The 13,200-nt window shown below is 44.0% G+C and overlaps 1 protein-coding gene and 1 long non-coding RNA gene across 8 annotated transcripts in view; one reads left to right on the forward strand and one right to left on the reverse strand.

Annotated features, from left to right (window-relative positions):
• ADK (adenosine kinase) overlaps positions 1-13,195 on the reverse strand; it is a 305,830-nt gene extending 292,635 nt beyond the window's left edge. For 2 of the 7 annotated variants that reach the window (XM_061451218.1, XM_061451225.1), the window contains exon 1: positions 12,864-12,992. In XM_061451218.1, the coding sequence (XP_061307202.1) occupies positions 12,864-12,919 (56 nt within the window). In that variant the 5' untranslated portion in view covers positions 12,920-12,992. Of the gene's footprint in view, positions 1-4,270; positions 4,419-10,871; positions 10,913-12,863 lie in introns of those variants that run through there. The other 5 variants (XM_061451234.1, XM_061451204.1, XM_061451185.1 and 2 more) reach the window with 5 other exon arrangements.
• Positions 5,421-6,160, forward strand: LOC133268325 (uncharacterized). Its single transcript, XR_009743038.1, has 2 exons — positions 5,421-5,538; positions 5,697-6,160. It is a non-coding gene; the product is annotated as an uncharacterized LOC133268325 (long non-coding RNA).
• Positions 13,196-13,200: the final 5 nt, after the last annotated feature.

Raw genomic sequence — 13,200 nt, forward strand, 5'->3', positions numbered from 1 at the left:
ATTCTAAGGCTGTGTAGTAGGGTGCCATCTAGGATAGAAAGTTTTAAAAGCCAAGGTAGCTATCACTAGGGTAGTAAATGTATGTTCAGAAACATTCTCCTGACACTTCTGAGCAAACTTGCCCCAACTTCAGCATAGCTGTTTCTTTCAACCAGATGTTGGATAGCAGAACTTGACAGCTTTTCAAACACATAAAACTTTGAGTATATTAACTGCTTGATCCCTATGAAGAGGCACACAACACAATTTGTTCTTGCAAATATCTAAATACAAAGTAACACATATGAATAGCTAGCCTTCGGATTTCAATTAACACGTATTTCTACATTTTCGGTTGTTACAGCTGGATGTTTGAATTAACTAAGCTCCAAAGTACTAGAACTTCCATGCTTAAAACAAGGTATTGATGTCACATTGGCAAAAAGGAGAAAAATCCATACACTCAATTTGTACTGGAGGCTGTAGCTGGGTCATTCCTTAACTGACACTGCTTTTGGTAAAACTACCTTTCTGGGCAAAATGGGAAATCTAAACAACCTCTTTCCAAGTATCATATTTTAAAAATGCAACAAGTTAAAGCAGACATTTAAGATCACCACTGTGATCAGCGTTTTCTAACATGAGCTTTGTGAACCACAATCTGGAAAGTCCGGTGTTTCTGCTGTTAAAGAGGAAGACTTTGCTATGTAAATCCTTAGCATGTTCAACCTGATTAACCCAGCACTGGATACATTTCAGCACCCTAACAGTGCAAAGTATCTGCACTGTTACACTCTTGCATTTTTTTGTGGCACAACACGAGTTATGGCAGTTACCTGGCTACAGTTTGCTCCTCTGTAATACTAATACTACTAATAATAATATCACATATCTTCTATAAATCCACATATCATAAAAGCAAACCATCAAACACAATATTTAGGATCCAGGAGAATGCTAAATGTACAAGTCTCCGGATCAAGAAGCTGAGATATTAAACTGTTACATTCTTCATCAAGTTTAACATTTCAACAGTACATGTGAACCTTACTGGCCTTATGTTTGCTGTTCAGTCACACTGGACACCTGCACTGATTAAAATATCACGGATGATTTCCAGCCAGCTAGATGCAAAGCACAGTAAGGAAACAGCAATAGCTTCCTGAAATGTGAGATTTCACAATACACAGGTTATTTCATAGACTGACAGAATCATAGAATAGTTAGTGTTGGAGAGGACCTTAAGATCATCTAGTTCCAAGCCCCCTGTCGTGGGCAGAGACACCTCACATTAAACCATGTCACCCAAGGCTCTGTCCAACCCGGCCTTGAACACCAGAAATACATCTCTGCCACAGACACAGAATAAAGACTTATGTACTCCACAGCCTCCTTGACTCCCTGCAGTCCATTCTCATGCACAGGAGTACTGGTATCTAATCATCTGAGAAAGGTGCTCTTGCTTAACCTGACTAACCTATTGCAAGAAAGTATTTGGCTCAGGTCTTCAAGAAACAAACGACATCTCCACCTGCATGAATTAAGGGCATTAAATGATTATACACAGTCAGTATGTATGTATGTATGAGTATATATATATATATATATATACACACACATATATGCAAACTGTATATATATTTTTAAACTCCAAACTAAGAACAAGAGGTTCATACAAATCTTAAACTTGTTTGGACACAGAAATACACTATCCACCTGCCAGGCAAAACTACAGCACCAATGGAAACTTACAGAAAGCTTGGATGCATGCTGCATTTACATTCTCAACTTGACAACAAGTAATATATTTCATGAATTTGCCATTTAACTCAGGACTAGATGAAGAGCAAGTTGTAATTATTACTTCAAACAATGTAATTCATTAAATATAAATAAATCTTTACCTGCTAATTGTGTCATTCTGTTTGGAGAGTGCCAAGATGACTGATTTTTCACAAATAGTCAAAACCACACCAAATGACAACACACATACATCAGTACTGAGCTACCCTTCAATCATTTTGAAGAAGTCAACAAATTAACCATAACTGAATGATCTGGAAAGCCCTGTCCAGTTTGATGGTTATACATAACCAATGCTCAACCATTGCAAGCATTTTTAAAAATGCAGTCCTGTTTCTCGTTGGCTGCTGAACATTAGCAGTGCTGTATCTAACTATCACACAATATTGTTGTCGTCATATGCTGCTGGGCACTTCAGTGGAAGAGCAACATCAAAATATCAGTGAAAGCGTATTATTAGTTACTGGCACAGAGACAGAGGAGTATTTTGAGCCTTCAGATACTGGCATGTCTTGCTTTAAGACACAAACTGAAAAAAAATATCCCATTATTCAAAAAAAAAAAATTTTTTTCTTAATTGCTGCAAAGATTTTTCTCATCTACATAACAGTAACTAATAGTAAAGCCAAGTTGAAAAACTCATCTTTTTTTATTGTTCTGTAACAGCCTTATACTGTTATGCAGCTGTAACATACACTTAAATTCTTCTGCTAAGACATTCTGCAGTCAGAAAGCCTTAAAAAAACACTATTAGGACATTTGGGTGTCCCAACTGCATGACAGCCTGCTGTTGCCTAGCCTTCCATTTACAACTATAAGATATAATTTTGTAAGATCTAAAATGTTAGTCTTTCTATGGGCTTTAATTATGCTTTTAAAAGTAAGGCCAAACAAGGCATGTTCTAAGCCTGTTCTCAATATATCCCTTTCTGTCACAAGGGACATAGTTAAACCCCGTAACACAAGATTTGAAATTATCAAAAAACATTTATACATGTAGTTAACAGCAACAGTACCAGATTCGTAGCATTTGAATAGCTATAAGCTCTTGACTAAAAACATCCTTCTCTCAACCTACTCACCTTTACAACATATGAGTGACTATGATGACATTTACCATTAACAATAGCTTGCCTGACACTAAAAGTATCTCTGAACTGTTATTCCATGACTAGAGAGTTCAGACAATTTCCCTTGCATCACTCACCAGCAAATCACTTCAGCATACAGACCTTAAACATACAAGTCGCCGGTAGGACTGCTCACATGCCTTCCCTACTTAGATCTTAAGTAAAAGCAATTATTTGACTAAGGAGTTACAGGCCTACATACTGACTTAGAGGAGTATCTTCAATGAACATTTATTACGAAACTTGCATAGTCTTCTAGAGTGACACATTCACAGGTTCCAACTCAGAAGCCAAGCCTAAAAGCCTTGGCCTTATGTAAGTAAGTCTGCTGCAGGGAAAAACACTGTTCCACCACTACCCAGCTCCTTACGCAGCTGCGCAGAATCCAAAAGCCCCAGCAGCCAAATATTAATACAATTTCAAAGAGTTACCATCTGCACTCCTCGGTCAGAAACAGTGTGAAATCTGATACATTGAGTTTTACATTGAGGGTGGAGAGGTGAGGTGGGAAAGTCACCGTGAACGACTGTTGAACTTGAGTCCCTGATTTTAGGTAATTCTATAGCAACTAAAGGACTGATCAAAATAACTACGTGATGAAGGTTACTAGTTCACAATACCACCCCATCTTAAGAGTTTTAGGAAGCAAAATTAGTCATAATAATGCCACTCACTGAATGTTATGTCAAGGGTTTGTCGTTCTTCAGTTATCAGTGATAACCTGGCAACACCGCAGTTCCAAACAGACTGTTAAAAGCCTAGCCTGTCATTACTACCCTGCTTCTCGTTATTGAGGATTTATTTAAAACCAGGCTCCAGTCACGGCACGCTACAGCGATGCTTTCGTGTTCAGACGCGGCTGCCGGGGTCCCACGACATCCGTCCCTACCACTACACGGGCGGGACCCGCCGCGGTAGCTCTATCTTTGACAGCGGCACCGCCGCAGAGCGGCACGGCCGCCCGAGCCCCCGGCTGTGCCCCGGCTCCCGCCTCGCGTTCCCCTCCGGCAGGCACCCGGCCCGGCGCACGGCTCCCCGCGGCTCTCGCCCGGGCCGGGGCGAGCGGCTGCTCCGCACCTGTCCGCCACAAAGGAGATGACCCCGCTCCTCCCCGCGCGGGCTGCCTGCCGGGCTGAGGCGACGGGAGGGCACCGGCCCCGCAACCCCGCCTCGCCCCGGGGGCGCGGAGCCGCAGAACCAACGCGAGGCGAGGGCGCGCTACCCCTCACCCTCGTTAAGTGGGTGGAGAAGCGATGGAAGAGCCGAGCTCCGGCAGAGTATCGCGTCAGCGCCCACCGCGCCCCTTCCCCTGGGGCATCGGGCTGTGCTGCGGGCGCCGCGTCGGGGCTCAGCTTTACCTGACGGTGGGCATGGCTCCCCGCCCCTCCAGCCGCCCGCCCGCGGCGGAGCCCCACAGGTCAGCGGCGTCGCCCCTCCGCCCGGCACCTCACCGGCCGTTAACCGCCTGCCACCCCAGCGCCGCCCGCCTCGGCCGCGACTGAGCCGCCGGCCACGGCTCGGCCGACCCACCCGCGCGCCACCGCCCCGCCCCGCCCCGCCCGCGCGCCGCGCCATTGGCTGGGCCGCCCGGCGGGGGTGGGGCCGCACGCGCCCTCCGCGGCGGCTGGGGCGCGAGGAGCCCCGTGAGGAGGCGCGGGCGGCCGCCCCGGGGCAATGGGCGACCGGCCCTAGGATCCTGCCCCGCAGCGCACGGTACCGAGCGGCGCCGCCCGCCAGCAGCCCGGGCTCACTGGCCGCCATCTTTGGTGCGGGCAGAGAGCACGCACCTCCCACACGCCTCCTCCTGCTGTCACCTCCCTTCCCCCCAGCCCGAAATGGCAGTTGTGGGCGCCAGCGCTAATTAAACAAAACGTTTAACGGAGGTAGTGAAGAGGTGCGGGGCTGTAAGCCGTGCTGCCCGCGTCAAAGATGGCCAGTGGTGCCCCTGGCAGCGCTGTCCCGCAGCTGTCACGGGGCTGCTCCCCTCGCGTCTGCCCGCAGCCCCGCCGGGGCCGCTCGGCCTCCCTCGACACGCGAGTTCCGCACACGGGACACGAACGCCTCTCCGCGCTCTGGATCCGTGTGCTGGGTCAGATCTTAACGGCGCCGGAGGTGACCTTCTGCGCAACCGGGCACCGGCACCCGTGAACAGCGAAGACCGCGTTTCCCTGTGTAATCGTAACCGGTGCTGGGGCGGGGGGCTGGCGGGCACCGCGTAGCTCTCGCCTTTAGCTCCAGGAAGGACATCTATTTTATCCCCGGGTTGCTGAACACCTGGCAGCCACCTGTGGTACGCAGCGACCGGATATTACTCTGCCTTTCCAACCTCACAGATGAGACGTGGGCCTGTTTGCCACCATCTGCGGGTAAAAAAGGGCAGCCCTTCACTGCCCAAACCGCTTCTTGTCCGCATTCAAGCAGAACTGCCTTACCAGAAAGGAAAAGAGTTGCTAAAGCCAGGTTCTTCTTGTCACTCTTCCTACCTACTTGCTTTGGCTGTCAAAGTTACTGCTACCCCTTGCAGATTTGGCACACTTTGATAACTTACCAGCACCAGAAACACTGATTCATGAAACTGATGTCAGAAGAGGTTGTTTTTGCCAAAAGTGAATCCCATGTTGTTCTGGTAAGTACTGCTGTGTCACCTCTAATTGAATATTTAAACTTTACAACTTCCTAATCGTGTGGTTGGTTCTTAGTTTCCCTTCCTTTCCATCTACAAAAGGGGAATATTATAGTCAGAAAAATTTAAGCCAAACTTTTTAATTATTTCTGATTTTTTAGTGTCGTGGAAGAGATGATGCCAAAATTTGAGATGGTCATGATGCTCAAGGACCTATAATGTCACATGAAGATAACAGGAATATTTATGTTCGATACCTGATGTAGGACAAATTTCTCTAAACTGGACACTCAAAAATTACTCAACCCTTACAAAATTTTCATTATTAATGTGTGTCAGGGGTCTTAATAAGTCAAACTAATTGGAGCTGGAAATGCATCCATGCCCCTACTGTTGCAATGCACAGTACAACAGGTCCCCAAATCCTGACAGAGGATTTTGAACTCTAATAAAATGTAAATACTATATTCGGATATATAATGTCTGTATCCTCTGACCCATGATGAATAACAAATTATTCCTAGTTTAACAGTTTCAGTACCTAACAGCCAAGCCTCTAGTTTGTAACTGAAAATGGGAGGGGTGGGGGGAATCTGATCACAAGCAAATATAATGGCAGCAGTAACATTGCTTCGTCGTCTTGATCCCATCAATGTGTTTTAAAGAATGATCCCATTTTTTAAAAAAATCAAGCTATAGATTCCCTCATAAATAATTCCCAAGCACATACAACTATGTAAAGGAAAACAGATTAAATATATATGTTAATATATTATTAGTAATTTATAAGATACAACTGCATATTATGAATATTAAGCTACAGAGGCCAAATGAGGTACCATCAAATGTTTGTAACTTTCTACCAGTGCAGAATAGGTCCAGAAGTATGTTTTTCTAAAATGCAAAATTAACAGCCCTTCACAAAATAGCATGTATGATACCTCAACAGCACTTGTCAATAGCACTTTATAAACTTCGAACTATTCCCAAGTGCCTAATCACCTTGCTTGTACTATCATATATTCTACCGTTACTGATGTCTTCAAGACATCACCAACTACTACGGGTTTTTCGTCATTTGCCAGGGAACTTCTAGACATCCTGATACATAAGTGAAGCAACAGGAACCAGGGTATCCCTGGAAAAACAGTCATTTATTGCCTATGGTCATTCGTAGATTAACGTTATGATGCTAGTGCCACAAGTTCAACTTGCAGTCACATCACATATGTGCTAGGCAGCCAGTCTGAGTTTGCTCAGCCTCCCTGACACCTTCCAAACTCACTCTGCTTGCGTGAGGCAACCGACTTGTGCCTACACATGTGTTTTGGCTTCAGAAATCCCTGAGAGAAATATGGAATTCACAGCGTTTGCACCCCAAAAAAGTATATAATACCTGACAGGGTCTAGCCACAACTTCTCTCAAGTGCTTCTGTTACTGTACAGTAAGGAAGAGATATTCATTAGATGAACAATTATTTCTCAGATGATTTCACTAAAACACTTCCTTTCAAGCACGGTGGTGTGAATTAAAAATGAATTGCACCCATACCTGATACAACAAAATATAAGCATGTGAGAATTTTTAAAATCACACTGTATTGAAGTAGCACACAAAAACTAGGCATTTTATACATTTGTAACTTTTGTATCCAAGACACAGGCAATCTAGGCCTTAGCCTTGGATTAATATGCTATGTTTTACACCACAAATATTTGGTATAATTCAGCCTGTTTACACTACAGAAAATTCTCCATTAACCCTTGCATTTTTCTCAATTTCTTCAAAGTACAAACCTAAGGTTAATCTTAGATAAGCTGCCCACTCTTCTTCTTTTGCAAGACAGAAGAATGAGCTTTTACATAGTAGCCTTAACAGACATTATAAAATGAGCCTAGCCAGCAGGAAGTCCAGAAATTCTCTTTCAATAACAGCATTCTTCAGAGCCTGCATGTATTTCTTGCTAGAACACTGACTGTTTTGAAAACTTTTCTACAGAGAGAATTTTGTATCTTGCAACATAAAATAAGATGTATTTTATCTGTGCAGATCTATTATCAAAGTATTAAAAATAATTTTAATTATTAATTTAAAATTCCATAGCATAATCTCATTTCTTTTAATGCAGCTTCACACACCATACACCTGTAAGAAGAAAGAAAAGTCTATGAATCTAAGTCTTCATCATATTGCAGACAACTATACTTGTTTTCTGTCTTACTCTAGTCAAATAGCCTAGCCCTTGAAACACTTACAACTACTTTGTATCACTGACTGTATAAGGGGAAAAAAAAAAACAACACAAAAATCTTTCACTGTAAGTGAAATCCCAAGGTAGCATAAAGCCAGCAAATAGCTTTATGTTACTGTATCCTTCAAGCACGGAACAGCTTTAACTGTGGTCAAACAATCATTACAGAAATGATTATAGTTCAAAATGGAAAAAATGCCCTACCCTTCACTGAACTGTGAGTGATATCCAAAGGCTTCTCTCCTTCACACAAAATGCTTTGATATTTATCACATAAATAACATTAGCATGTCAATTGAAATTATTTAAGAAGCAATTCATGTAAATAAAAAATGAACAGCTTTGAGAAAACATAGTGTTCACATCATATCTGCAAGTTCAATTTGTATTTTTCAAGATAAGGTTTTCCAATATGTTGCCAGCAAATACTAATTAATAACCTTTAGATAGCAACCCATTCCCTGCTGCTGAAACTGGTTTGTGAAATATTTGTGTACCATGCCTGTGTAACTACTCAAATTCAGTATCACAACCTTGAATCACAAGCCAGAGTTTTGCTTCAAACATTTCCACATGAAATATACCTCAGCAACCACAGAGTAAGCCAAGGTCTTGTTCTGCAGAAAGTGCATTTCACACTATTGCACTGCCACTGTATCCAACTACTACTATATTCACTCAACTCCTTTCCGGGCATCTTCCTTGTCTGCTTATAATATTAGGAGAATCAATTAGATGAGTAATTCTGCACAAGCTGTTTCATTAGCTGAAAAAGAAGGAACTTCAAGATTCATAATGAAATAGGCAGATTTGCACTGGGTGCCCTCCCACAGGTAACCAAGCATGCAAGCAGCTCTAGGGACAAGGCTAGTCCTGTTGATTTCAGGGAGGCAGCACACCAAGTTCGAGGCTCATGTTCCTCCAGGGTATCAGCAAAGACTACTATGTCTGAACTATCTGTTTGTCAGTATGACTCTCCTGGCCAGGTGGGCTGCAGGTAACAACACTAAGGAAAGAAAGAGACACCAGCCATGCTTGTGGTCCCGAGCAGAAGGCACCTTCCCACGACCTCCTCTTTCCTCAGGTTACACACCCCTTCCTGTAAAGCAGGGATTTACCTTAATTAAAGGGATGAAAACACCATAACAAGCCTCTCCAATACAAGAACACAAAATTGTGGAAATATGACACGCTGTGAGAAATCCCACAGGATTACATCAAAGGCCAGGTGAAGACACACGTCAGTATTGACAGCAATTTGAGAGTTACATAGAACAATGGAAATGAGGGCCTGAACTGCAAGATTGAGGTATTTTCCATGCCGCAAGTCATTCCGGTTTTGGATATATTTTCATAAACACAACTTTGAAGGGAAGCTTGCTGCTGTTATATCCTAAATAAAGCAAAAATAGCAAAGTCTGTTGCTAGTGTCTTCGAAAGTATTTGTTTCTCTGCTTTCGACAGGAGTCTAAATACCCATCTGAAGAAAGTATCTATTGCTTTTACTCTCCTGGGAGCAAACACAGCAAGGTGCTTGAGTTTCAGGTCTTTCTTTGTAGTAAGAGACCATTTAGAGTACTGACATGGAAACCATTACTCATGTTTCCAGATATGAGAAATCGGAAAGTAAGAGAAGTATAAGCCACAAAGACAGAAACTGAAATGAATACAAATGGGAAGAGAGATCAAATTATTAAAAAAAAAAAAAAAAAACCTGAAAGCTTTGTCACAGCTAATTTAAAATATTCAGAGTCTGGATTAAAAGCCATCTTATTAAGAAAAGTAAAAACGCATTAGATTTGCAATATTTTTCAGTCTCAGTAGCAAGCTGTCTAAAATCTAGTGGAACAGTAATGATAAAGGACTGCTTTTGATAAAAATTATATTATTTGATTATATTGATTATTTGATTTATAGTGATAAAAATTATATTATTTGATAATAAAAATTATTTGATAATAAATTATCCACAAAGGGAAGAGATGTTAAACAGTAACAGGAAAAAAGGAATACTTTATACTTTTAGGATATTGTATTTGTCAAATTCAATGCTTACATTGTCTTCATGTACATAAACTGATTTGCCCAAACAGCCAGCCACGTCATGGGTATTCAATCAATACAGCAGCTGTGGAATGGCCAAAAGTCCATAATGCAGCACAGGGGACTTCACAACAGAGGATTTCACAAGTTTGTTTTTTTCTGCTGCACACATGTATATTTCTGTACAGACACGCATATATAAGCTCACACATTTCTACAGGGAACATCCAAATTCTTTTGTAACCATATCAGTCTGTTAACAGAAGCCTGGCTGTGGTTTTCACAGACTTCCAAGAGAAAACCAAACCAAATATAGGACACAAATCGTTAGTAAATTTCCTCTAAAGCACTGCCTCATGATGTTTCTAGTAAGTTGATGCTACTGCTCAGCAACAAGCCGTTTGCAGCTTTGCAAGCCTATTTTCTGTTCAAATAGCACAGTTTAGACACACAATGATATTTTATTTCACACAGCAGAGATGTAGTCAGAAGCCTGAAACAACGCAGCACGCATTAATGGCCTTGCCTAAAGCCTGTTGGTTTTAGTGGGGATTTGCACCCGTCAATAAAGACAAAGCAAAACCTGCTGCCCAGCAGATTAATGTCAGCACAACACATTGCTGAGCTGGGAACGCGAGTCTGGGTCTCGGGCTTTGTGTTCTGCTCACTGGGTGGCAAAGCTGGCCATCCTACATTGCTTTCAAGCAACTTTAGCTGAACCCAGTCAGCTTTGCTGCCTCATGAGGGAGCAATATTTGCTTTCCTTTCCCTGAAAGGATTAAAAGGGACTAAAAAAAGAAAAATACGAATCCATGAAACCTCTCTGATGCCGTTCTGGGGAAATGATGGAAAAAAAAATAAAATACATATATATATATATATATATGAGTAGAAAACGTTTGCTATTGTTGACAAGATATGGCCTATATTACAGGGTGGGATTTAATTTTTTATGTCATTTTTTATATTAAAATAGTTTTTGTGATAGCCACAGAAGAGATTCAGGTTTATATCTGATGGGACAATAAGTAAGGTACAAACCCATCCTTGTCAAGTCCATTAGACATGGTCTTCTGAAGAGGCTGGAGAGTCTCAGATCTAGATGTCAAGAACAAAGAATTCACCCCTCATTCTTGGTATAACAAATATGAAGTTGTTATCTCCCAAAATGTTCAGGCAATCTTCTTTTCTAACCTGTAGGCTGTTTCCAGTACTCCCAAGTACATCTAGCAGTGCTTTGCATTAACAACCAAAACTCATTACAAAGTCAACGAATCTCAACCATTCTGGTACCTTCTGTATTGGCTTTTAACACAGGACAAAGTCCCACAGCAGCGCTTGGCCAAACACATTCTTGCCACTATGTTCAAATGAGTGCAGAGCTCTGCCAAATCCAGTCCAATCACCTCACCTGCCCCATGAGCCCAGCCTGTGGCGCAGAGCACACATTACATTTATTTGATTACCAGTTAATTACGGCATTTCTCCTCTTATGAAACAGGGCTGGAGTCTAGTTCACACCTCACACTGAAACAACTTGAAACAGAATTTGAGTAGACAAGTTCTAACAGTGTTTCTCATATTTTATCTATCATGCCTTACAAAGTACTATTTTCAGTTTAACCAGCTGTTATGGCAGCATGTCACCATGGCCTTTCATTTCATTGGAAGCATCCTTTACAATTTTAACTCAGTACTCCAATAATGTTCTCAAATTTGTCAGGGCTTTTTAATGCTTAGGCCTGAAGCAGGTAAAATGCAGCTACCTGTAATAAGCTTTATAGACTGAAACACTGAATAGGCTGTTTCTTGCCCCACTTGCTTTAAAGGTCCATGGAAGTAACTGTCACTTTTTAATTCCAACCTTACACTGCTGCCTGTCATTTATTTGCTTTCAGAGTTCAGTTACATTTTTCCTCTTCCACTATCTGCAACTGAGCTTGTCAACTATTATTAAACTTGAAAAGTCACCCAGCTGCCAAAGGAACAAGTGCCCTGACTTTGACAAATTTAATAGGATTAGTTCTTTCAGTAAGGACATCAGTACTGAAAGGGACTGTTCTCATCTCTCTTGTGCTATATTTGAACAAGTTATTAGTAATTGCCAACATAATTTTGGACCTTTCAAGCCTTATGTCATTAATCCTCTTCACACACTGAACACTTGGAAGGAGATGGGCTATCTTACAATTACATTCATGTCTGAATAATCCCGAGAAAACAAACCAGATACTAGACCAACAAAAGCTCCGCAATAGCTTTCTCAGTACTCATTCTGACCGTGCTTCTTGCATTGAGAAACCTCATATTTTTCTGCTGACATTTAAACGCCTTGTTTCTGTGCAGGCCATCAACCAGGTAAGATTCAGACAGTGTCAGTATATAGTGATCACGCAAATAAGGAAATATCGCAAATGTCACAGATCATTTCAACAGGAAAACATTTTTAAATATTCCACGTGCCCTCAAGAAAACATCTCTGTTAACGAGGATTTTTAGATAACTAAATTCCCAGCTAACGGGGACACAGACCCCCTCGCGGATGCTAATCGTGTCTTTCGGGGGGACGTTCAGAGACGAAGCACACGGGGTGACAACCCAAGTGCCGGCGGTGTTCCATTTCACCGCACGACCCCGTCCCGGGGCTCAGCAGCTCACTCTCACTAACCGATCCCGCGGTAAAGCGAGGGCCCCGCACACCGGGCGGCACGGCACCGGAGGCTCCCGCCCGCCGCTGCTCCGGCCGCGGAGCGTCCAGTCCAGCGGCTTCCCCGAGCAGACGCCGGGGCCCGGCACCGGTACCTGTCGGACGGCCATCGGCACGGCGGTGGGGAGTGCGGTCCCACGGCGGGGCCACCCGCACAGCCCCGCGCCCAGCGCAGCGGGATCCTCGCGGTGTGACTCTGACCGCGCACAGCGGCGACACGTGTCTCGTCCTACACCGGGGGCAGCCCTGGAGGCACCCGGCAACCCTTCGATATTTGCAAGGGCTCCTTCGCGAAGAAGAGCTCCCCCCTCCCCGCTGCCTGTTACCTCAGTTGCTTTTGCTCCAGCTTGAGCTTCTTGGCTTGCGGCTCCCCCGCTGCCATCTTCGCGCTCGGCGGCGTGCGGCGCGCTCCGCTCACCTCGGCTCGGCCCGCCCCGCGACCACGCCGGCGCCGGCACCACCACCGGGGGGCGGGGGCGACGGCCGCCTGACGGGGAGGGGAGGCCTCGGCGGCCGCCTCTCCTGCCCAGCGGTGCGCTACCGCGCCGCCCGCCCAGCTGGTTCTACCGTCTGGAGGCAGCCCCCGTGCCCTTCCCGCCGCTGAGGCAGAGGGGCACCTGCGGGCGGTTGGCAGCTGTCCGCGGCAGCGGGACCGGGGGGCCT

Source organism: Pezoporus flaviventris, unplaced genomic scaffold (genome assembly GCF_033815535.1).
Source record: "Pezoporus flaviventris isolate CSIRO_AGI_PZ_B2104156 unplaced genomic scaffold, CSIRO_AGI_Pfla_v1 ptg000001l, whole genome shotgun sequence".
Classification (NCBI taxonomy): domain Eukaryota; kingdom Metazoa; phylum Chordata; class Aves; order Psittaciformes; family Psittacidae; genus Pezoporus; species Pezoporus flaviventris.